The following is a 23,865-nucleotide window of genomic DNA, read 5'->3' on the forward strand; positions in this document are numbered from 1 at the left end:
TAAATCTTTTTTTAAATATGTTTTTGAGTTTTAATCATAGTTTTAATATAGTTTTTTTTCTCTCTGCTTGTTTCGTTTTGTCATCCGTGTGAAAGGTGCTGAACAAATAAAGTTGAATTGATAAACTGAATAACTGACTAATGCATGATTGTGACAACAGAAGTATTTTCATTGTGAATTAAGGGTTTGTTTCATTTTTAAGGTTGGGGTTAAAATCTTGACAAAAAGATTAAAGAAATAAATTACATTAAAAAAGCAATTAAATCAAAGGAAAAAAGCATTTAATACAATAAAATTAAACATTAAATATAATATCAAACAAATTATTTAATTAGATAAACAGAAGATACCAAACATAATTATGAAGTTGAACAAAAATATTAAACATTAAAGATGAAATATTTTAGATAAACATTTAAAAAATACAATAAACAAGAAGAATATTAAACATTTAAAAAACTCAAAACATAATTTACTAAACCTTTAGAAAGACAAAACCTTTCATTAAAAAATTAAATCTTAAAGCCAATAAAACTTTAAATAGGAATTAAAAAGAAAATACAATGAAGCATTTAAAAAGAAAATTAAACATTAATAGGTGGTAAAACATTTAAGAAAAACCTTAAAGATTTAATCTAAAAATTAAACATTGGGAAAGAAAAGGAAATTTTTCAAACAAGCCGATAAAACATTTGAAAAAACAATTAAAGGTTGAAAATACAAAACATTTTAAGATCAAATCAGACATTAGAAAAGAATAAAAGGTGAGAAAAGAGCAAAACTAAACATTTAAGAAGAATCAAACTAAAAACAAAACATTTGAAGATCAAATTAAACAGAAGAGACAAAATGATCAAAACGAGCATAAACAGATAAAGGTCTTGAAGTGTTTTGTAGTCTGAAATGAAAACATCACGTTGTTTCTTCAAACATTTCCTCTTTCTATGTTTTTGGTTTGATTGTGGACAGATTTACTAAGAGCTCATTTAAGAAAACTGCTTTCCAGATAAAGTCTACTAGTAGTTGAAGGCATCGATCAAACTAGTGTTACCTTCTGATCTCCACAAACTTTACTGTTCAGAGAATCAAAGTTTGTTCAGGATTTCTGAAGAACCCACAGGTGAAGGTCTGAGAAGAACTCAGATGGATGGTCTAAATGTGAAATCAAGACTCATGGTCACAAGTTTTAAGGCTTCTGTTAACCAGAAAGTTCAAACTAACAGCCATTTACTCAGGAACTTCTTAAATTTCAGTCCTCAGACTGTCTAAAGGTTCAAACTAACAGTGAACTACTCAGGAACTTAGAAAATTTCAGTCCTTGGACTGTCTGAAAGTTAAATCTAACAGAGATCTACTGTGGGACTTAGAAAATTTCAGTCCTCAGACTGTGTGAAAGCTCAGGTCCTGAGGACTCGGGAGGTCTGGAGGCTTTGGAAAGTCTTGGAACTGAGGGTTCAACCCTCCAGCACAAAGGCTGAAGTCCAACCCCCTAAGAAAAACAGTTGAGACAAGACTTGAGAAAAAAAACAACTCGAAAATGACAAAAAATAGATGATAAATACGCAAAAAAAAGAAGCCTTAGTATCTGAGTGAGTAGCTCAGGGGGATAAGAGGAGAGACTACCAAGTGGAAGATAGCAGGATCAAGTCCCACCACTAGCAAGTTTCTTTCTTTGTCTAAGTTTTTCAGAAAATTTAAGAAGGGTCTGGTCTTGAACCAGCAACCTGTAGCTCCATAGGTATATCCTTAACTCACTGAGCTACAGATTAGATAATAAAATATAACTTCGTCGTCCCTTTGACATTGTAGTTTCCAAGTGACCACATGGGTGGAGCCAAGGCGGAGTCTGGGCGGAGAGTGGGAGGGGAGGTGGGTGGTGGCCTCCCCCCACTGCCCCTCTCTACTCCCCCACCACCCACCACACCATAGACATAATAAAGAGTAGATGCTGCTCGGGGTGCTACGCAGCGAGAAATACGGCCGCCATCTTGGTCCGGTCACCCGCTCCACTCAGTGCTGTTTGAGAGCGCATTTAATCCATTTTAACTCTGAATATTAAACTGATTTTCACACGTTTTTTATTTTTATTTTTTTGCTGCAAACGTCATACATGTAGCTATGATACAGGACAAATGGTTTGGCATATTTTAATATTCATAGCGGGAATAATAGATAATAATAATAATAATAGGTAATAGAATATTCTGATATTAAGCTCGACTGTAGACAGGTATTTTGCAAACACTGTAAACACACACACACTAATATATGTTAGAGAAGCAGATAATGGCAGTAAAGTCAATTATTTTAATAATTTGAAGAGACACTATATGATTACGCTATATATACATATATAAACAAAATACTGACTCCAGATGTTCAACTTGATATCTTTACGTGGAGATTTTTAGCGTCACAAACTTTTATTATCACACTTTATCATTTATTAGGACTTTAATGGAATCCACCAGCAGATTTAGTTTTGTTGAGAAACTTTATTCTCGTCGTCGTGGGACTGCACTATTTAAGACTGTTTCTTCTATTTCACTTTATTAGTTTTAGTGGAGAAAGTTATTTTAATTGTCAATTCATCTCTTAAAAAACAAATAATAAATTGCATTAGTCAAGAGGTTTAAATTTTTTACTTTGTCATATTTTAAATATGACAAAACAAATGAAAATAAACCGTCTTGAGACAATTTGACCTGTAATTGGCGTTATATGAATAAAATTGATTTTAAACTGTATGTATCTTGTAATGTTGGGGTAATTCAGACATACATGTTGGAAAACACATTTCCTTTGTCCATTAATCTGTTGATTGTTTTCTCCAGTAATTCATTTCTTGTTTTGCTTTATAAAATGTCAAACCTAAATATATTCAGTTGACTAATATAAAATCAAAAAGATTTACATTCATGATGCAGGAATCAGGCAGTTTTTTCACTTTTTATCTTAGTTTAGTCAGAAAGATAGTTGATAATGTGTGAATTGTTGCAGCTTGTGAGCCGTAAAAGGTTTTAATCTTTGGGCCCGAGTGTCAGAAAACATTTAGAAACCAACATCAACAAAACACTCAACAAAGATTTGAACATCATTAAAGGGAAATCCAACTTTTGCATGACAATGTCTACTAAAAGGACATTTATTTCCAATGTAAATGTGTGATATTCATCCTCTGGAGCTTTCTGTTCACATCGTCTTCCACCTGGACTGGTTTGGTCGGGAGCATGCGCAACAAACATTTGAAAAACTGCACTTTAACATCAATGAATGACATTGAAGTTTAATCTCTGCATAACTGAGACTGAGTCTGGATGTGCTGCTCTGTCATTAACTCCTAAGTTTAGGGAAAGTTTAAACAAAAGAGGACAGTTCAGGTAAGACTTGACAATGAGCGCATTCTAAACAAACATCTCAGACTTTCTGAGCTTCAGCACCTCTAGCAAGATGTTTTTAACAACAAGCAATTTAGCATTAGCTGAGCCAAAGAAGATGTAGGACGCTAACCTAGCAAACACATCAGACTTTTCTCTGTGAATTCTGAGAAATAATTTCCTATTTAATGACAGAGCTACACATCTGAACTCAGTCTCATTAAAACAGACTCTAATTCTGTGTCGTCCATATTAGTGCAGTTACCTAAAATGTTTGTTGCATGAGCTCCATCAAAACCTGTCCAGGTAGAAGGCCACTTTGACAAACAGGAAGTGGAAGATTCCAAGCAGATTTATAGATGGGGGAACCGGACTGTACTAAGTGTGGTCCAGTATAGAGGGGTGTTTTGTGGGTTTTTAAGGCTGATGATGTTTATTAGTGAGACATTTGGAGGAGATATTCATTTTCAGCAAATGAAAGTATTTAAAATCTGGAGTTAACCTTAGAAGAACACAAACTCTAACAAAAAATTTTGTTGATATGTTTTTGTTTTGCTTACAGATTTTAAGTTACATGAGTTTTATTTGTGATGTATAACCAATCAAATCACTCCAGAAGACAGAGCGACCACAGGTAGATAAAGGTTCAGAGCCAAAGTAGCACCATTTTTAAATTGATTTATTATGGTAAATCGGTAAAATATAAAATACTGATAATCAGTAAAACAGTCTGCCCACAATTACTACAATACTACAATGTATGTCTCTTTCCTTTGACTTGTTATTTGTACAATATACTATGTATATTATGCTGTTTTTTCATACCAAAAGCTAACTATAATGTTTTCTAAGAGACATACTATGCTACTCTGCTTGTTCTGGCCCTGGGCCGCTGCACTCCTCCTCTGTTGTTTTCTGGATTGTACTCAGCTGCATGCCTTCGTCCACCCGGCCTCCGTTGACTCGTCGCGCCTGCCGTCTCTGAAGCTGAAGCTGGACTGGAACAGACCACTGGCGGCACTTCTTCTGAGGGGAACCTGAGCTGGCCCGGCAGAACTTTGGAGATGTGTTCCAGTGGTTGGTGGATGTGTGGGGAGATAGAGAGGGACCTTTGAATTGTTCAGAAAGGAATACAGGGAACCCATTGGTAGTTTTAGTTTAGGGTGCTACTGCGGTGTGTTCTTGGGTTTTAAGAGGTGAACAGGAAGAGGGTTTTTTTGTTTTGATGATCTTTTACTTTGTTCATGGTTGGAATGCCCATCAATGTTAACGTGAATTTCACTTTTAGTTCTGTTTATTTATTTTTATTTTACTAACACTCATTTGCTTTTAACCCCCTCACATGTTGTGTTGTTGTAAACTTACTCTTTCAAATAAATACTCGTCTAACCCTCTGGAAACCAGCATTTGGACTGTTTTTGTGTTGCTCCTCACCTACTTCAGACGGCAGGGACATAACAACGCTTTGTGGACGAAAGGCTTTACTATGATGTTTTTTGGAAGACATGCTATACTTTGATGTTTTTGAGCGACATGCTATATTATGATGTTTTCTGAACGACATGCTATACTATGGCGATTTTTGGACGACATGCTATACTATGACTTTTTTTGGACGACATGCTGTACTATTATAGCCTAGCCGCGCTAGACAACCCACGGCAACGAATTTAATTCTCTGCCAGGGTCGGTCGAGTTACCCTCGGTAAGCCTCGAGGTTGGATGCTCCTAAAACTGGCCGACGAATCACCATGAAGTGTAGAGTCAGAAGCCGGGCGTAACTAAGTGACGACAGAGGCGCGACGATTCTGACAGAAACAACCGGAAACAACCATAGAAACAAGGATAGACAAGAAGATGGCTGCGCACAATAAACAGTTATCTTTCGACTCGGCTTTGGCCACAGCCCTTAAAGATTTGAAGCTAAAATTCAACTTGAAAGATAAACAAAGGACGGCACTGAAGTGTTTCATTGAGAAGAAAGACGTATTTCACCGAACTCCCGCATCCTCTGATTTCCGGCGCCCTCGGAACTACGTCAGCCTATTCGTTGCGCTGATTGGTTGTATACCTACCCAATTGCTGCAGAGTGATTTGAAAGACAACCTTTTAGCCCGCCTCCCTCCCTGTCGAGAGTTCCTAGACCCTTGCGTCGTCAGACCTAGGTCTAGCGCGGCTAGGCTAGTACTATGACGGTTTTTTTTGGCAAAATGCTATACTATGACGTTTTTTGGACGACATGATGTTTTTAGAGTGAAATGCTATACTGTGACGTTTTTTGGACGACATGCTATAACTACGATGTTTTTAGAGCGAAATGCTATACTATGGCATTTTTAGAGCCACATGCTATAACTATGATGTTTTTTGGATGAAATGCAATACTATTACATTTTTGAGCGACATGCTTTACTATGACGTTTTTTGGACGACATGCTAAACTATGACGTTTTTAGGACAACATGCTACACTATGACGTTTTTAGAGCGACATGCTATAGTATGAGGTTTGTCAAGCAACATGCTATACTATGACGTGTTTCGGACGACATGCTATACTATGATATTTTTAGAGTGACATGCTATACAATGAAGTTTTCCGAGCGACATGCTATACTATGACGTTTGTTGAAAGATATGCAACAGAAGTGCTATACTATGATTTTTAAAGCCATGCTGTATTATGACGGTTTTAGAGCGACATGCTATACTACGACTTTTTTGGGCGAAATATTAAACTATGAAGTTTTTAGAGTGACATGCTATACTATGACGTTTTGGAGCGACTTGCTATGCTATGACGTTTGTAGAGTGACATGCAACACTATGATGTTTTTTGGACGACATGCTATACTATGACGTTTTTAGAGCGACATGCTATACTATGATGTTTTTAGGGCGACAGGCTATACTATGACGTTTTCTTGGATGACATGCTGTACTATAATGTTTTTAGAGCCACATGCTATACTATGATGTTTTTTGGACGACATGCTATACTATGACTTTTTTAGAGCAACATGCTATACTCTAGGCTATTTTAATTGACATATTACTGTGACTTTTTTATTTCGTTGATTTTGTTGTTTTTCGGCAACATATAAGAAATTGAACAGTTTTAAAAATTACTATACCTTTACTCGTGTGATGAAATATTATTCTATGGCGTTTTTTAGACGACACAATATACTCTGATGTTTTCTTGAATAACATACTATTTTGACAATAAACCGACATATAATGACATTTTTTGAACTACATATCATACATGAAAATTTTAGGCAACATCCTATCATTCTGTGCTTTTTGAAACACATAATCTATGTTTTTTTTTTTTTGCTGACATGCTATACTATGAACTACAGGCCATACTATGTTATCCGTGTAAAGTATACTATACTTTGACATTTTCTGAACTACATCCTATACTATGGCGTTATACACACAGTGCTTTGGTTCTATGTTGATTTATAACCTAGATTTTTTTCTGTTTTGTTTTTTGATGGGATTACCACAGACCTGACTGTGAACACCGTTGACATCCACCTGAGGGAGACGCTGCCTAAGATCTCAAGGCTGCTTGGTCGTGGTCTTTCTGGCCCTGCTCCAGAACGTCTTCATCAACTATGTCTTCTTTTGAAGAGGCCCTCCGATGCTGCATGCAATCTCTCACCTTAAAGAGGAACTGCTACTTTCACTCTGTAACGAGAGGACAGTTATTTTAAAGACCCAGCTTCTGGTGGATTTGAATGAAAATTTAGCATCCATCAAAACGGAACTACAGACAGTTAAATCTGAGCTGTCGGTCAGTATTTCAAACATCAAGTCCAACCCGGGTGCCCTAAAGCATGCTGTGGGTGAAACGGAAACTTCGCTCTCAACATCACCGACGACATCGTCACACTCCAAAGCAGAGCACCTGTCTGCTGAACAGAGAATAATAAAGTGCTGAAACAGTTGGTCTGTCCTTCTGTAAGTGAAAGCTAAAAAGGATGTCGTCCATTCGGTTTCCTTCTTCACAACCAGATGAGGTTTTCCTTCTGTTGGCTTCACTCAGAAGATCCTTACAGTGAACATGAGACACCTTAGATGAAAACAGACATGACAGCATCAGCATCAACAGCAGAGGTTCATTTTAAAGTATCCCTGGAAAGATTTCCTCTCTCATATATATTTTCCAAACACTGAAAGACAGAAAGGCCTGTAGTCACTTTAGCTTTAGGGGAGAGGATTTTATTATCCAGCTTATCTGTGGTGCAATTTGAATGTAATAACTGTAGTGTTCATCATTACTCTGGACATATTTTGGGAGGTTATTTTTCTAATCTCCACTAAGATGTACTACAACATGTCAATCAGTCATTAAACAATGTTAACGTCTAGACAGTAGATTTACTGTTTTCTCCAGTTTAACTTCAGACACTCAGCAGATATTCAGGACTGCTGACAACACAGAACCTTAACCTTACTGTTTTGATCACATTTAGGTTTTATAAATGTTACATTAACGTGAACCAGCGTCTCCATGAACAGTTTTACTAACTAAATGCACTACATTACAGTGGACCCAAATATCCAAATATTCGGTCGTGACGATGGAATCCGAATATTAATTTTGAGATCTGAATATTCGCCCCATCCCCCCCACCCATACTCGTTTGTTTGACCAAATGTTCGGATAATCGTCATTAATAGGGGCCGAATATCCGGAGGCCAGAAACTGCTTTTCGGGCCAGCCCTGCAACACACTTCAGCTGTGAACATGAAACTCAAGACAAACATCGTCAGCTTTAATCAGGCTACAACTGAGCTGCTAGCTCGGTTAGAATCGCAAACATTAAAGCTCATATTTACTGGATGCTAAGTCTCTTCTCTGGTCAATACACACATAAATAAACGCCACCAACATCTGGAGTGCATGGTACACATTATATGTGACACTAAAGCTGCATATAAAGTGCATTAAAAGCGGCACCGATGAGAAAATAAACACTTACCGAACTATCAGAGTCCTTTCAGTGTCTGCTGGTAGAATCAGATGAAGGTAGAAAACTGGTTTAAACAAGTCAACAGGAAGGAAAACTGTCTGTGGAAAGGGTTCTGCTGCTCCACCGATAAATAAACCAACAGTGATCATATCAGAATTAATCCAAACGAGGAGAGTAGAGTCTCGGCTGTCTCCTCCATGGTCCCCTCCATAGGACCTGTTTATCATTTCAGACGAGACTCCAGACAGTTTATCAAGTAGCCACACCCCCTGGCTTCGCAAAACTTTAACGCTGTATAAAAAATATTCAATATTGATTTATTTTAAGATCAGCCACCTGATCTCCCATTATTATCATGAAAACTAACGGAAAACGTTATATCCAGTCTATACACTGTACTTTTTTGGCTCCACACCATAGACTATAGATAAAGATCTTTATATACAGTCTGTGCTCCACACTTGCTGATGACCACTTCCGGTCTCAGAAAAAAAAGAACCTGAAAATATACATCTTCAAATTTTAAGAAAAATTTATAATACAGTTTTTTTAATTACTACAGTTTCATTTAGTACATCTAAGACAAACGCAGGATAAATAGAGGATTTTTTGTTCTGTGCACCAACACCATTGGTGCACAGAGATGATTCCACAAAGTCATGAAAAAGGGCACAACAGAAATGCACAGGAGACATGACACAAAGGAAGAACGCACAAGTAAAACATATCCAGGATATCTGGTTCTCTATTTAAGGTCTGTGTATGTTCTGTGGTGTAATGGCACATCACGAAATGGGCTTCTTCAGTAGTGAGCATTTGTGCTATTTGTTGCCAGTCCTCTCTGTCACAATGATGGAGTGTCTGTCTGACAGGTGCTGTGATTTCTCTGACCCCATTGTATTCAAACAACACAGGCTCCTCACACAGGAAGAGCAGAGGAAACAATGGTACAGGTGAGTCTGGAGGAATTTTCCCTCAAGGGCTGTCCACCTGACAGTTAAAAAGCTCTGTGTGTGTGTCATCACATTCCTTCTAGTATAACATTTGAAAATGACTTTAAATCCTTTTCCTTCACTCTTCTGAGTGTCCCGTGACAGTTCAAACTCATCTTTATCAGTCGTGCAAGTGTTGCCCAATGATCCTCATGGGGGATTGCTCTATACCGTCTAAGATTAGTGAGTAAGGGGACATGTGTGTCAAATTCAGCACTGCCTGCCTGTCATTATTTGCGGATTAGTGCTGGCCTGCACCCTCTTTGATGTAGACATGTTTCACACTTCCGTCCTATTGAGCTCCAGGGACGCAGTGAGGGGAGCAGAGAGCACAACAATGGATTGAAGAGAAGCAGGCATAAGCAGGAGCCATCTTCTACTTTATTTGCAGCAGCATGGAAACTTAGCTGTAATGAGGAAGACAATACGTCACAACAATTACCACTGCACGTATGGGCAATCACCTGAAAGAAGCCACACAGAGACATGCAAATGCACATATGCCCACATGCATATAGAACATACAAAAATGTATCTCCACACGGCTTTGCACACACACATTCAGTTATATGTTCTCTATACACACATTCACACACAAGAATCATAAGACTCTCTCTTGATGATTTTTTTGGGTCTACTGCCCTCTGCAGGACTCACATGAAATAAGAGCATGGCATAAAGTCATTTTCAAGCTTTTCATGTACATTACATATCCTGAAACTATTACCGATAATAGCAATAACAGAAGTATATGTTTTACAACGTGACGCCACTTTTATATTTTCAGATTCAAACCATGTTTCTTTAGTGGCGATTCCTTTTATGGGTGTTCCACAGAGCAGGCTATCTGAGCGTGGCCAGGGGAAAGCTGAGCGAAGCCACCTTACAGAAGCAAACACAAGGCCTCTTTCAGGCAGCGCAACTGCACAGCCATATGAGGGCACTCAGTGTTCCACCCCAACCACAGGATTTATTTACCTTCCAAGGAAAGGCAGCCAGTAAGAAGAGACTGAGTGTGCTTAGAGAAAGGTAGGGGTGCAGAGAGTGCGTGTTTGCTTGCATGTGCGTGTGTTTGCATGAGGGGTGGAGCGCTGGAATGGACTAGCATCGTGAAAGCATGACACCGGATCGCTTTAGGTAGAAACTGGATGCCATGATCCTCCCAAAAAGCATGAAAAAATACACAAAACATGTTTTCTAACCAATTAAGAAAACTAAATTTCTGTATCCTTCCAAAAGCAATTTTGGATTAACTAATCGTATTAAGACTGAAGTGTGGACAGGAGATGTTTAAGAGAGGAGGAACATGGATGAGAGCCAGAGGAGGTCAATAAAGGGGAGTGGGTTTCCTGTTTCCTTAGCGCTCTCCCTTCCCTTCCCTGAAACAGCACAAGTGGAATCATTGAATCTGTGTGTGCATAAAAGCCCACTGTGTGCATCTGTTGGTACAGTAGTTAGACTGAATGACAGTATAAGCCAGTGTCACCCTTGGAGCAAGCTGTGCCGAATGGTAACACTGGAGTCAGCCAGTCATCGGCATTTAAGATGCAGGTCAGTTTGTTATGTACTGATTTATCTAAGTGTACAGTACATCATATGACATTATCTTTTTGTTTTTATTACCATAAAATGTTTGGTATGGTTCAAAAAATTTCTTATGGCCTCAAAAAGCCAGAAACCCAGTAATGGATCCATTGCGGTTTACAACTACTCTCCAGCTGTCTTTCATTATCACAGCAAAATGTTGGCAAAAATGTTTCTTGACAGAAGTTAATGTTTTTTATTTTTTAAATCCTACTCTTTCTTATCTGGTTGTATCTAAAGTCGGTGATGGATGACAACATGTTCATTTTTTCCAGAGAAAAATAAGCAGCCCAATAATATAAAGATCGTTTTAATTCTTTAAAACAACATTTCAGCAACATACTGGACATAAGGACATAATGGAAAAACATCTGAAAGTGAACCTCTCTTTGGACCCTTTAATATTTTTATTGGACATCTTTCCGGACAGTCTCTCTCATGACCAAGAATATCTGCTGCATCTAATGTTAATGACTGCAGGAAAAATATAACAATATGCTGGCTGAAACCTGAGCCACCGACAATTACACAATGGACACAAAAAACGAGACAAGTTTTCTTGATGGAACAGCTGACAGCACAACTGCAACTAAAAACCCCTGTTTTTGAGAGGAAGTGGGGGCCAATGACGTAGGACTCAACCTATGCCTGTATTTTCTTTTTCTTCATTTTGTATCTGATTTTGTATTTGGTATGATGCCCAGTCTCAGGACAATGTTAATGTTTTTGTTTATGTCATTGCCCTGTTATATGGCAATAAAGTTCTAAAAAAAAAAAACAACATTTCAGCCCTTCTTCCAACTTCAACAAATAAAATATTTAGAATCTTGTGGTATATAAGTATAACACAGTTTATTTTAACAACATAGTGCTCATGGCAATCTGCATACACAGGAACAGAGTTGATTTAGAGGAAGGGCTCCTCCCTATGAACTAATTTTGTTCTAAAAACAATTCCAAGCAGCAGTTCTGCAGATGAATACAAAATGTGGCCAGTGAAACATATAATGACTTAGGTTAAGCAAATAAAGATCAGAGATGTATCATATAAATATATTAAACCTATGGGATATTTAATTAAGGCTGTACCATGATGTTCAAAAATCCAGTCAATCCTTTTTCTATGTTATCTACATGAAAATCTCTCAGGACAAGTAATGAAATGCATAACTCATTTTGACAAACAGGCCAGTGTACTGACAAATGTTTTAACGCTTATCCAAAAACATACATATGATATTGGTGCTTTACTGAGCCAATCATTTAGATTCAATGCGAGGAACCAAAGGCTCAGGTCTTCTGCCAGAGGCCTTGGAGTTTTAAGGTTCTGCACAGCAACTTATGCTCCACTCTTCTGGACAGAGATTGTGGCTGTTGTGCCTGGAATTTACTGGAACCTTTTCTTATTGCCCCTAATGCTCCTATTACCACTGGAATCACTGTAGACTTCACTTTCCATATTGGTTCCAGTTGTTTCTTTAGCCCCTGGTGCTCCTTCATTTTCTTATGCTTCTTCTTCCTGATGTTACCGTCAGCTCGGATTGCCACATCTGTCACAATTGCCCTCTTCTGCTGTTTGTCGACCTCCACTGTATCAGGTTGGTTCACCAGCAGCTGCTTGTCAGTCTGGAACCTGAAGTCCCACAGGATGTCTGCGTTGCTGTTCTCAACCACTTCCACTAGTGTGTCCCACTGGGACTTAGGACTCCTAACCCATACTTGGCAGATGTTCCTGTACGCTGTCTCCAACACTTTGTTGTGCCTTTAAAGGTACAGCTTCCATCTCAAACCTTATAGTTGGCCTCTGTCCTGTCTGTTGTGGTAAACCCCTGACTCTGTTGCTGTGGTGCTCAAGGTCAGCTCTTATGGTCAGATCCTACATGCTTTTCAGATTGCTAGCCACTACTAGGAATCTTTGATGTCAGCCACCTCCTCTATTTGCACATTATACTTCTCATGAAGGGGCTTGGTTTCCCACAATAGTTTCTCTTCTTCTTCATTATACTGCCTGAGGCACTCTCTTAGCATTTCATCCTTGGGGTGGAGGCTCTTCATGGTGTCTTTTTAGATGCTCCTTGTGTTGTCCTGAATCCATTGTGTATTCATGAATGCTCCTCGTGTCATCCTAAATCAAGGCTCTGACACTCATTAGTCCTTGCCCTCTTGTTTGTTGTTCACAGAGTCTCACAGGGTGCTGGATCTGGACACTTTGCATTTGAGGAGTTTTTATGTCTTGACAGTAGCATCCAAAAGAAGAAGCAAAAGACAATACAAAGGCAACAGGGGTTTAAGAAACTAGAGCAGATGTGGAAGGTGAAGTCCACAGTGGTTCTAGTATCAGGGGCATTAGAAGCAGTGACCCCCAAGGTGAGAATGCCAGGATATTGGCAGTAGATCCTTTGGGTTCTGGGGGTTACAGGGTGACTTGTTCCAGCACATCCAATAGATGTGTAGTCGAATTAGGATTTGGGATATCTGGAGGCCAAGTAAGAACCTTGAGTTCTTTTACATCTTCCCCAAACCATTCTTGAGTAGTTTTTGCAGTGTGATGTTGTGTTTTGTCCTGCTGCAGAAGACAGAAGGGTGAAAGGATAGAAACATCTGCTGTGCCCCTGTGGAAGTAACATCGTGGAAATGATATGGGAGAAAATCAGCTTGACAAACAGCTGTGAACTCTAAAGTGCTTTCTTTCAGCTGGGATGTGAAAAGAATGCGGACCTGAATGGGCTCCCTGTTTCTGCCGTATTCACACTCAGCCTTTTGGGGATCCTTGGCAACAGCATGCATATGGATGTGGAGCCAAACTGAGAGAATGCTGCTAAGTAAACAGGTCCCCATTAATCCTCATTTTATCCATGTCGATCTCAGGAATCTTAAAGTAATGACTATATGTGCTGGTTTGTTTGGAGTTACTTGTTATTTTCTACCATCTTCAAGAGTCAACAGAAATGCAGAGATCCAGGAGTACAAAGAATTTACAACACCTCTTTTGTCTCAGTAGCGATCTGTGCTGCAAGACTGCGGCAAGTTGCCAGTAGTTTTAAGCTTACAAAAAGCTTTGCATTTGAGATAAAATAAAACCATACGGGCTAATAAACTATGGATACCTTTACACACATTTAGCTCATTGCACAAAAGGATAAACACCTTAAACACAAAACTGTGTTTGTGCACAGAAACTCCCAAAACACAAGACATTTCCTCTGAAACTTCCTGGCTCAGTTCCTTTCTTGGACACTTGATGGAATTTAATACCGCTTTGCAAGAACTTGAAGATCTAAAATGTTATAAGTAAAATGGCAAACAGCTGATAGTTTACTTTTGATCCTTGAACTTCTGAACATTTATGTTTGATAGAAGCATGAATACATTCATTCAGTTTCATTCACTTCATACATTCATGACTTCAAAGCACTTTCACACCAGAGGAATCAATTTAATGATCATTTCAACAGAAGAAAATAACATTTTACATCTTTGTGATAAATTTCCAGTTGCATCAGCATAATCTGCATATAAGCCATTGGTTTCTTCTGCAAGAATAACCAGAATGTGGGTTTAACATATCTACAGACATTAAACAAAGTTAAAAAGTCACAGAAGACAACACTCTGACAAGACAAGTTACCATAACCCACTGATTCAATGAGTTAAGAATTTATTATGATACTCTACCTAAAATATTGCGCATCAAACAGTCACCCTCCGTGGTCTTAAAGGTGAGTGTCGGAACTTTTTAAAGTACATTTCAACATCGAAGTCAGCTTCAATGCCATGTCAAGTTTTCATAACGCAAAAAAAGTATCATTAAAGTCAAACCGTTCATGCAGTATTTTCACTAAAATGTGACCAAATACAGCATATTCAGCAGAATTTTGAAAACAGTGATAGCTTGACATAAAAGGTATGTGTTTATTTGACCAAAATGAACATATTGAGTATAGGTGGAGAGCAGATAATTTTCATTTGCTAAAGCTGTGAATAGAATAAGTGAGAGAGAACAAGTTCTAAATCTCTTTTGAGGGCTTGATAGCCAATTACCACAACACTTGACTTGTATTGTGAGTTGAGAGTAAAATATGAGAGTGTCATATTTGGTAACACTAAGACTTCACAGGTAAGAATATTTGATTATTAGGCTCCTACATTCAAATGACTTAGTCTCAGTTATGAAAAAGCACTAGTAACTGAACTGTGGAAGAAAAAAAGTTAAAAAAATTTTAATGTTCAAAATATTTTTAATAGTTAAAAAAAAAAAAATCAGAGACCTGAAAGATATGCAGCTAACTTGCAATTAGCCTTTGAGGAGTCATGACTATATTTGGACATTAAAAACAGAAAAGGAGAGAGACAGTTGCTTTGGCAAAACCTGAGCTTGACTTGAACTTAAAATTTCAAAACAGCTTTCCTGATGTAATATTTTTTCCAGAATGAAAACTATGAATGTAAGTTGACAACAGCATCAGTTGTCAGAATATCAACTGCAAACCTGCTTTTCTCCCAAACAGATTATTACCACTCTGAATATCTGAATTACTCAAATTAGTTACTGTGACTATACCCTAGTTTGCGCTACAAAGTTGGTATTTCACAGTTTTCCTTTTGGTTTAAGTGGCGAGTCAGCTCAATACCATATATATGTATCCATATTTAAACATTTAAAGAGAAGGTAGTATAAGCCCACTACTATATGTATCTCTGATGCATATCCCTTTCCAGGAGCAGCACGGCCGTTTCAGTCGGGCCTCAGCCAAGCTGAGCACAATGCTGCCATTGAACTAGAGTCACAGTGGTTTCCTTTATATACCATCAAGAGTGACAGTTAATGCAGCACCACCTGGGTTTCGCTTAAAGGTATAAGCTATATGCATACATACAACATATATATTAGCTGTCAGCAAAACACACAACTTAGAACATTAAAGCAAGTCTTAATCTTCCTAGAGATTCTGTTACTTTAAGTTTTGAGGTGATTAAAAATTTCTTGTCAAACAGTTTTATACTCAAGTCCAAAAAACACACTTCTCTGACACATAGATCAGCTTCGGCTTAAGCTGCCTGGCGACAGCAGCAGCAGATTTGCAAAATGATGCCAAACTGTCTGGCTACTTAGAGATGGGAACATACTGGGAAATACATTACAATGAATTAGGCTACTAGTTAGCTATTAGGAAAAACTAAATTTAAATTCTGAAGACACACCTGAGTTATGTTATATTTCTTTTACAGTTTGATTTCATTTCTCATAACCTCATAAATATTATACATTTCTTTTAATTGATCTTTTTCAGTCTTAAACTCTGGTGCCACATTAATTACATCAGAAGAGAATTGCTTTAAACAGCATTTGGATCAAAACGCCAAAAATGAACCTCTACTTTCACACAGTAAACAGTTTCAAAGGTATGAATGCTCCTCATAAAGACGCCACAAAATACAGCTCCACATTTACTTTACCTGAGTCTGATTTGTTAAATCCTATCAAAGCACGTCAGGTCTAATCTAAAGCGACTCTAGCACTTGAATATTCTTAAGCAGCTCTATTGAAATATGAATATTAATTATCAAGCACTAATGAACAGAATAACCTTTCCTTCAGACACATACTCGCAAACACAACATACGTACATCACTTTCATCACAGTTTATCCCTGAAAATCCAAACACAACCCACGACTAATAAAATGTTACATAATAATCTCTTACAGTCGGGCTTCACATCTATGCCTGTTTCATTTCAAATGAAACACAGAACATGACATAAAGCTTCAATACCAGGCTGCTCAGTGAACACAGTTTTTCAAATAAATATTTCTCTTTATCAAATGGCTCTTCATTGTTACAATGAGGCACATCACTGGTGAGTATGAACATGACTGTACGGCCCAAATGTTCTGGCCACCAATAAAACATGCTGAGTCTTTCTTGGCACTCCTGCTTAAGTTTTGGTCTGGGCAATAATGGCTTCTCCTGGTTCGGATCCATCGCATGCATGTTTTGGAGATTCACAGCTAAATTTTTGATCTCTTGATTAATCAAACAGTTTATCCTCAAGCAAAGTGATAGACTTATTGGTCAGTGTTTTTTCATCATCCACAAATCTGTACCCAAATAGCTTCATGGTGGGTCCACACACTCTCTGTACAACCTGAGCCAATGTAAAGGGAATGCTAAATCTCCATTTCTCTGCCTGCTCTGATGAGTTCTTCTGGGTGGAGTAGATCCCGCTGGCTTCCTGTGTGGTCTGGGTGTTCCTCAGAATCCACTCCCTAGCCAGGGAACTAAACGGTATCCCTGTGAACTTGTACATCTCCTCTGCCTTCTGCATGGGGTAGCGGGCGATATCCTCATAACGCACCAACATGTAGCGACGCCGCAGCCAGTGAGGCTGACTCAGCCCCATCTCTGCAGACATCCGAAGGTGGTCACAGTTCACTTTGAGCCTCTTCACCTCCTCGTCATCTTCAGGCACCTGACCGTCCTGCGCCCAGGACTTCCAAGTCTGATATTTTGTCGAGAAAGCCACCATGCGTGATGCTAAGATAGCTCTTGGATCACGAACTAGCTGGATAATTCTGATGTCCAGGCGAGGGTCCTCCACCAAAGGCTGCAGTGTGTCCAGCTGACGCACACGGACAGTTTTGATAGCGTGGTGTTGTTTAGAAAGGCAAGACTCAGATGCCAGGGTCAAGTTGAGTGGCCCACAGCGACGAGTCTTACAGTGATACCTGAGGCAAGATGATATAGTCTTTATACGATAAATTTATTTCAGACAGTTGTGAGGGAATATTTCAGGCATTTAAGGCTCCAGAAGTAGATATCATGTTAATATTCTGAGTAGAGAGGATGCAAAATGCCTTTATGGATATGAAACACTCTTAGCAAAGTCAATAGTACGAAAGATGAAGAAATACCTGACTTGAAATAAGGTCAAAGATACAAGGTTGTGGAGATAAAAACCTGCAGATTTAAGATTGATCTTTTGAAGCAGGGTTGTATGACGTAGTTATGCATATTCAGTGTATTAGCTGCAGTAGATGGTGGATTGGTGCAGCAGAGAAAGTGTTTTAGACACCAAACAAAGGCCCAGCTAAAAAAGCATGCACATCAGCTGAAGTGAACACTACATTTTGAATCTTTTCACTGCTTTACCGAAGAGGGAACACAAGCAGTTATATAGCTCTCTTCGAAGCCACCAGACACCTGTGACATCAGAAGGTTACCCTGAAGAACACAGGAGTTGTTGGTCCACTGCTGCTTCAGTCAGAAAGTTTGTTTAGTGAAAATGAGGCCTTGAGCTGTCCAGCTAGTTTGTGTAGCAAAAGCAGTACATTGCCTTGCTTTCATGCCAGTATTCCCGTCTACTTCTCCAAAATTGTGGATGTGCCTTCTACTGTAGGTAATACACTGACTATTTATAAGTACCTCATACAACCCAACTCAAAACAACCGAACTAACCCTTTAAGGGATGAAGTCAACTGAAATTCACAACATTTCAGTAAGAAACATACAATCATCAAGCATAAAAAGTTGTAGTTTATAAGGCTTCAAGTAGTTATTTCTATTGATTATTGACTAATCTCCATATTTATGGATTAATAGATTGAATGTTTAGTCTATAAATTGCTATTTTTATCCAGGATAGTCCTCTGTTTCTGTATTGATTAATAACAGGGATATCATCTTTAGAGCTCTGAGTGACAAAACTCTTCCTCCCTCTTTGCAGCTGTATTGGTTGAATTCTAGGTCTTTTTTCAGAGTCAAAATCATCACAAGCCTAATCAATATCAGTAAGCATCTAGAAGATATACATTACCTCTCAAAAACATCCTTGATTACAGGAGAACAGACGTTTTCTTCACAGAGCGATAAACTCGACTCTCTGCGGAAAAGAGCCGGGGTGACGTGGTCCTGAGGTGGGGGAGAGATGAACTTCTCAAGTGAGGAGAAATCACACAAGAAAAGCCCCTGGAGCACATCCCGGTAGATTCCCGCCAACACTGTCCCATTGTTTGTCTTTGCAGTCGTGGTCAGCATGCGCTCGACATGCCACAAGGGCTCGTACAGGTAGAACATTTTCTCCCCATGCTGGTTGAAAAATTCCCCCACAAACGAGGAGCCCGTTCGTGTGGTGGCCATCAGTAATATGTGCTTACGGCCGCCGCTGTAGCTGTACGAGCCTAAGTCGTCCAGTTCTTCCTCCACTTGCTCCTCGGAGAAATTGGAATAGTTGCCTTTTGTACCAGAGAGTTTGGAGAGCAGCATTTTGAGCGCCATCAGGGAGCCCTTTTGTGTTGTGTTGCTGTAATCCAGAGGGGTCTGTGGGGTCTGCTGTGGAGTCTGCCTCTGGATCAGCTTATCAGAGACCCTGAAGGGAAAGAAAGACTTGATTAAAACTATCAAGTAGCAACAGATGAAAAAGTATAAACACTCAACATATATCTTATATCTGAGATTTTGCAGTTATCTGACACTTGCACAAGGAGCCATTGTATGTCTGAGTTACAACTGTGGAAAACAACTCTTTATTTCACCAACACATTTTGGCAAAGTGTCTTTATCACAGTGATTTACTGAAGGTGTGGAAAAACAGTCTATACTGAGCTGACAGGAAGTACGAATCCTTAACAGTAAAAACCAAAGTAAAAAGTCTCAGTCACAACAATATGAATAGAGTACAAACTTTAAGAAAGATACAAAAACTTTTCAAAACTATGAATGCAATTAAATCTGTTCAAGAATGTAAAAACCTACCTTAAAAAGTCAGAAAAATGCCTCTTCCCTAAATAACTGCTAGAATATACCTTCATTCATTCCCCCTGAAGGCAAACTTCAAAGACTGTAAAGCTAGAACAACTTGTTCGGCTTCATTAAAGAGTTAATGTCACTCACTCTTGGTTCCAAATTGAACCGATGAGTTCCAGTAAAGAAAAATTCACCAGTGAGTGACAAACATCTGGATATTGGCTGCTTATCTTCTCTTTTGACGCTGCATGAGTTGTCCTGTCTTTCAGTGAGTAGTCTGTTTTGTTGCATGGACAGCCAATCATGTGCATCCCTCTCTTTTTTTGTTGTTGCTGTTTTACAGATGACGAAGCCATTTATATTTTCATTTTTGACCTGTGACTGGATAAATCTTTTGCGTTTCTGATAAATTTAACTTGGTTTCCAAGTTCCCAATCCGCCTGCTTCCTGTCCTTGGTGCACAACGCACAGTCTGCTGTTAAAGGTGAAAGATTATTGATAAATACCAGAAACTGTCCTTTATAAAAGACTTTAACTTGGGGGCAAACTCTGTTATCTAGTGGTAACGACAGCTTAAAATTCTCGCAGGGAACCACTCACACCTGAGACTACTGATCTTCCAGTAAGAGTCAAAAGGTTGTTGGGTTTCTTAGATTCTTAGTCTTTAAAAGACTAACAGTGGAGACAAATTATGCCACGTTATCATTGTTCTGAAGATTGTTCATTCAGCAGGTAATATAAGCTTGCATGGAGAGACAGAAATGTGACAGACTGTAGATTTGCTACCATTGGACAAGGTTAGGAATACATTTGTACTCTTTCTTACGTAACTTTTCTAAGGAATTATAATACGCTTTAAATGTTAAACTATAGCTCTCTTCTAACCTGAAGAACCCTGTAAAGGGATCAGGTCATATCGAATGTAAAAACATAACCTGCTGCCATTTTTAGACGGTTTTCAGGTGAGGGACATTTACCGAAGAGGTCTTCTGGTACTACTGTTGCTAAAATGGACATAGGATTTGTTGTGCTTAATCTCTGTTGCGTCAGACTTGTTGGAGCTGCAGTTTAGTATTTCTAGTACTTTTTCAATAACATCGATGTTTAAAACTTCATTGCTAAAAGGATGGTGTTAAGGCCTAATTTCCAGCTTTAAAAAGGTAGATGTTGAAGTGCCAGTTTTTGCTGGAGTTTTTCCAAATCTCAAGATAAGTGGACTTCTCCCAAGTATCTCTGATTCATTGAGACCAAGATTGCACATTTGGCTTTGCAGCTGTTAATGTCTCAATCTGAGTGTGTTTTTCAGGGTGAAAGTTCAAAAAAAACATACAATTCCCCGAACTTTCCTAACATTTGCATGAGCAATTTTTCTGACCAAACAGAAAACACAAATAGTTTCTGTCTTTTCACTTTAGAGTGGATGTTACTCAGATACTCTAATGTGTATTTTATCAGATGGAAGCTTAGACAATCCGGCCATCACAAAATGCCAAGTTGCTGCACTTGCTTCAACAAAATCTAGTTGCAGCCTCTTATCTTACCTTGAAAGGATGTTGCTTTCCTTTTCAATGATGACCAGGGCCACGATACAGATGAAGACGATTGCATACTTGATCTTCATTCTGGAGTCCTGGCTTTGTAACTGGATGTCTACAGTCATGCAGAGGCTAAGGCTTCATTCTACAACAAGAAAAGTACTTATTAGGACAGATAGTAAAACAGAGTATGCACAAAAGACTAATAGTGATACTTAAATGTCACTGAATGCCATCTTTTAGACTTGATGTCATAATCGTGGCAAACAAAACGCTTTCATTGGTACATGAGGAAATGTAGCTATTAGTTCTTATTCTTAGATCTGAGAGAGAATCATAAATTTAGACAGAGGTTTTTTTGTTATCAAGACAACATGCTGTTGCAGTTGCACTTGACAGGAAACCTCAGGAATGTTCAGCTGTTCGTACATCAACACCCACTTTTGTGTTGTGTTTGGAGTCTCATTTTTCAGGGAAGAGAAAAGAACAGTATGTTTTGTAGGATTGTGGTCTGACATACAGAAAAAGACACATGAACCAGAGGATTCCTGTAAACAGGAGTTTGTTTGTTTTTTAGCAAACCACAAAGTCAGAGGGCAGAGCAAATTTTGATTCCAGTGATTTGTGATTTCAACACCAACAACTCTTGTTGAAGCGAACTTCAGAACTCCCACACACTCACCCACACAAATGAAAGTGAAATGGTTAGTAGGGTGTGCACATGTGGAAAGCACCTCTGCTGCAAAACTGCCTCAGGTCTGATCATTGTCGCTGTATCATTTCTGGTAATCAGATTTTCACCCACAAGCCTCAACAAGTTGAATGTCAAATGACGTTCGATTGTAATTTTTAAGAGGTCCATTCATTGTCATTCATCACCTCGGATAACAAGTCAGAGCTTGCATCGTGAACTGTAATATTTTGATGTCTGAGGTGGGTATTGTGCAATGCTGCCCTAAAGTATAACGGATATTCAGGCAAACTGGATTCAGAAATGAGGCAAATCAGTCAGGAAGACGACCCATACGTTAACTAGTTTGTGTCAATGCAACAAATCTCTTAATTTTGAATAAATTGTCTGTACATTTTCAAGTTAGTGAAAAAGAAATGTAGACATGCACATTCCATTTGGTCCTGTCAAGAGAGTGAATAATTTCTACAAAGCATATCATTAAAAGGAAAAAAAAGGGTGCCGTTTTCAAGCAGTTGCGAACTGATTGTGTGCTCTGTGAGTAAATATCACCCAATTATCTGAGCTTAATACGCCATAGCCGTCAAACTGTCAGGCTGAAGCACTTGGAGCCGAGCACTTTTACATATTCAAGAGTCACTGGAGCGTTTGGCAAATCTGACTATCTGCTCAAGCAGAAACACACATCACTCTGTTCATCATCTCACTACAAATTACATTAATGGCTGCGTTCTGAGCCTTGGAGCAGCATCTCACGGAGATGTTGGGAGGTAAATTCTCCCTGGAAACACTGCTGGGTGTTAGTGTATACAATTAGGTATTATTGACAACCATTGTGATTTATGCAGGTGCTGCTTTGCATTTCCATGTAACTGATTGATTTTAGTTTGGATGCCATAGCCTTCTATTTACTACTTACATCCTGTGTGTGTGTGTGTGTGTGTGTGTGTGTGTGTGTGTGTGTGTGTGTGTGTGTGTGTGTGAGTGAGAGAGAGAGGTTTCCATTTAATACTATGGCAGTCATTTAGGGGGAGGGGGCTTTCAATACAGTCTCATTTCCACCATCCACTGAACCATTATAAATACAGACTAATGAATACTTCTGCATACTGTATTAATCTCCAGTGCGCAGGAATGAGATGCTTCCATATATTAAGAATTAAATCTGGAAAATTTGTTCAATGAGAAACTCACATTTGTAATAGAAGGAATTATTGATTATGGAGTCTACACCACACACACAGCCTCCATATTTACCCGATCATCGTTTATACCTACGCGAAATTAGAAGACACGTCCGCATCTCACAGAAATTAGTACACTTTGGCATCATTCGGTATTTATAGCGTTTTTACACGCAACGGCAGCAGAACCAGCTGCGACGGAGGCTCTGAATGATGTGCTTTTTCAAGCTTGGAGTCATTTCTTGCGAGAGAAAAAAAAAGAGCAAATAAATAACATGTGGGTATCGTGTCGAGTCGGTGTCACAAACCTTTAGTTGATGTCGCTGTGCAATCGGGCAAAACGTCCCTGATCCTGTGGGAAACGTCGTCTCCTCGTAGCATCTCGCTGCATTGTCTCGGACAAGGACACACTGCTTCATTGTATCCTCGGACGCGGGCTCCTCTCCTTCAGCAGACGTAGCGCGGAGCCTCGTAGCCGTGTAGATTCATTATCAATAACGAAACACCGGAGAGAAATGTCTGATTGTTTGTTTTAACTTTGACTGAACAGAGAGTTAAATAAACAAGTACCACGGATCTAATAGTAGAATTCACGCTCCATAGATGCTCTACGCACTGACTGCGCCTGAAACTTGTTCTTATCTGATCGCTTCCAAACTTTTTCCTCCAACTTTTTTTCCCTCATGTACCGGATCCCACCGCACCAGTGAGCAGACTGTTTCCACGCTTCGAGTCACTGCCGCTCTCTCTCTCTCCGTGGGACATCCTG

General features: G+C 38.9%; 1 protein-coding gene across 1 annotated transcript; it reads right to left on the reverse strand.

The window, feature by feature from the left end:
* Positions 1–14,352: 14,352 nt before the first annotated feature.
* chst3a (carbohydrate (chondroitin 6) sulfotransferase 3a) lies at positions 14,353–23,839 on the reverse strand. The gene is made up of 4 exons (XM_022212379.2): positions 23,405–23,839; positions 21,228–21,366; positions 18,758–19,309; positions 14,353–17,668 (listed from the first exon to the last, which is right to left on the reverse strand). Exons 2-4 carry the CDS (start codon positions 21,344–21,346, stop codon positions 16,972–16,974), a joined length of 1,368 nt encoding a protein of 455 aa, XP_022068071.1. The 5' UTR covers positions 21,347–21,366; positions 23,405–23,839; the 3' UTR covers positions 14,353–16,971.
* Positions 23,840–23,865: the final 26 nt, after the last annotated feature.

Source organism: Acanthochromis polyacanthus, chromosome 15, assembly GCF_021347895.1.
Source record: "Acanthochromis polyacanthus isolate Apoly-LR-REF ecotype Palm Island chromosome 15, KAUST_Apoly_ChrSc, whole genome shotgun sequence".
Lineage (NCBI taxonomy): Eukaryota > Metazoa > Chordata > Actinopteri > Pomacentridae > Acanthochromis > Acanthochromis polyacanthus.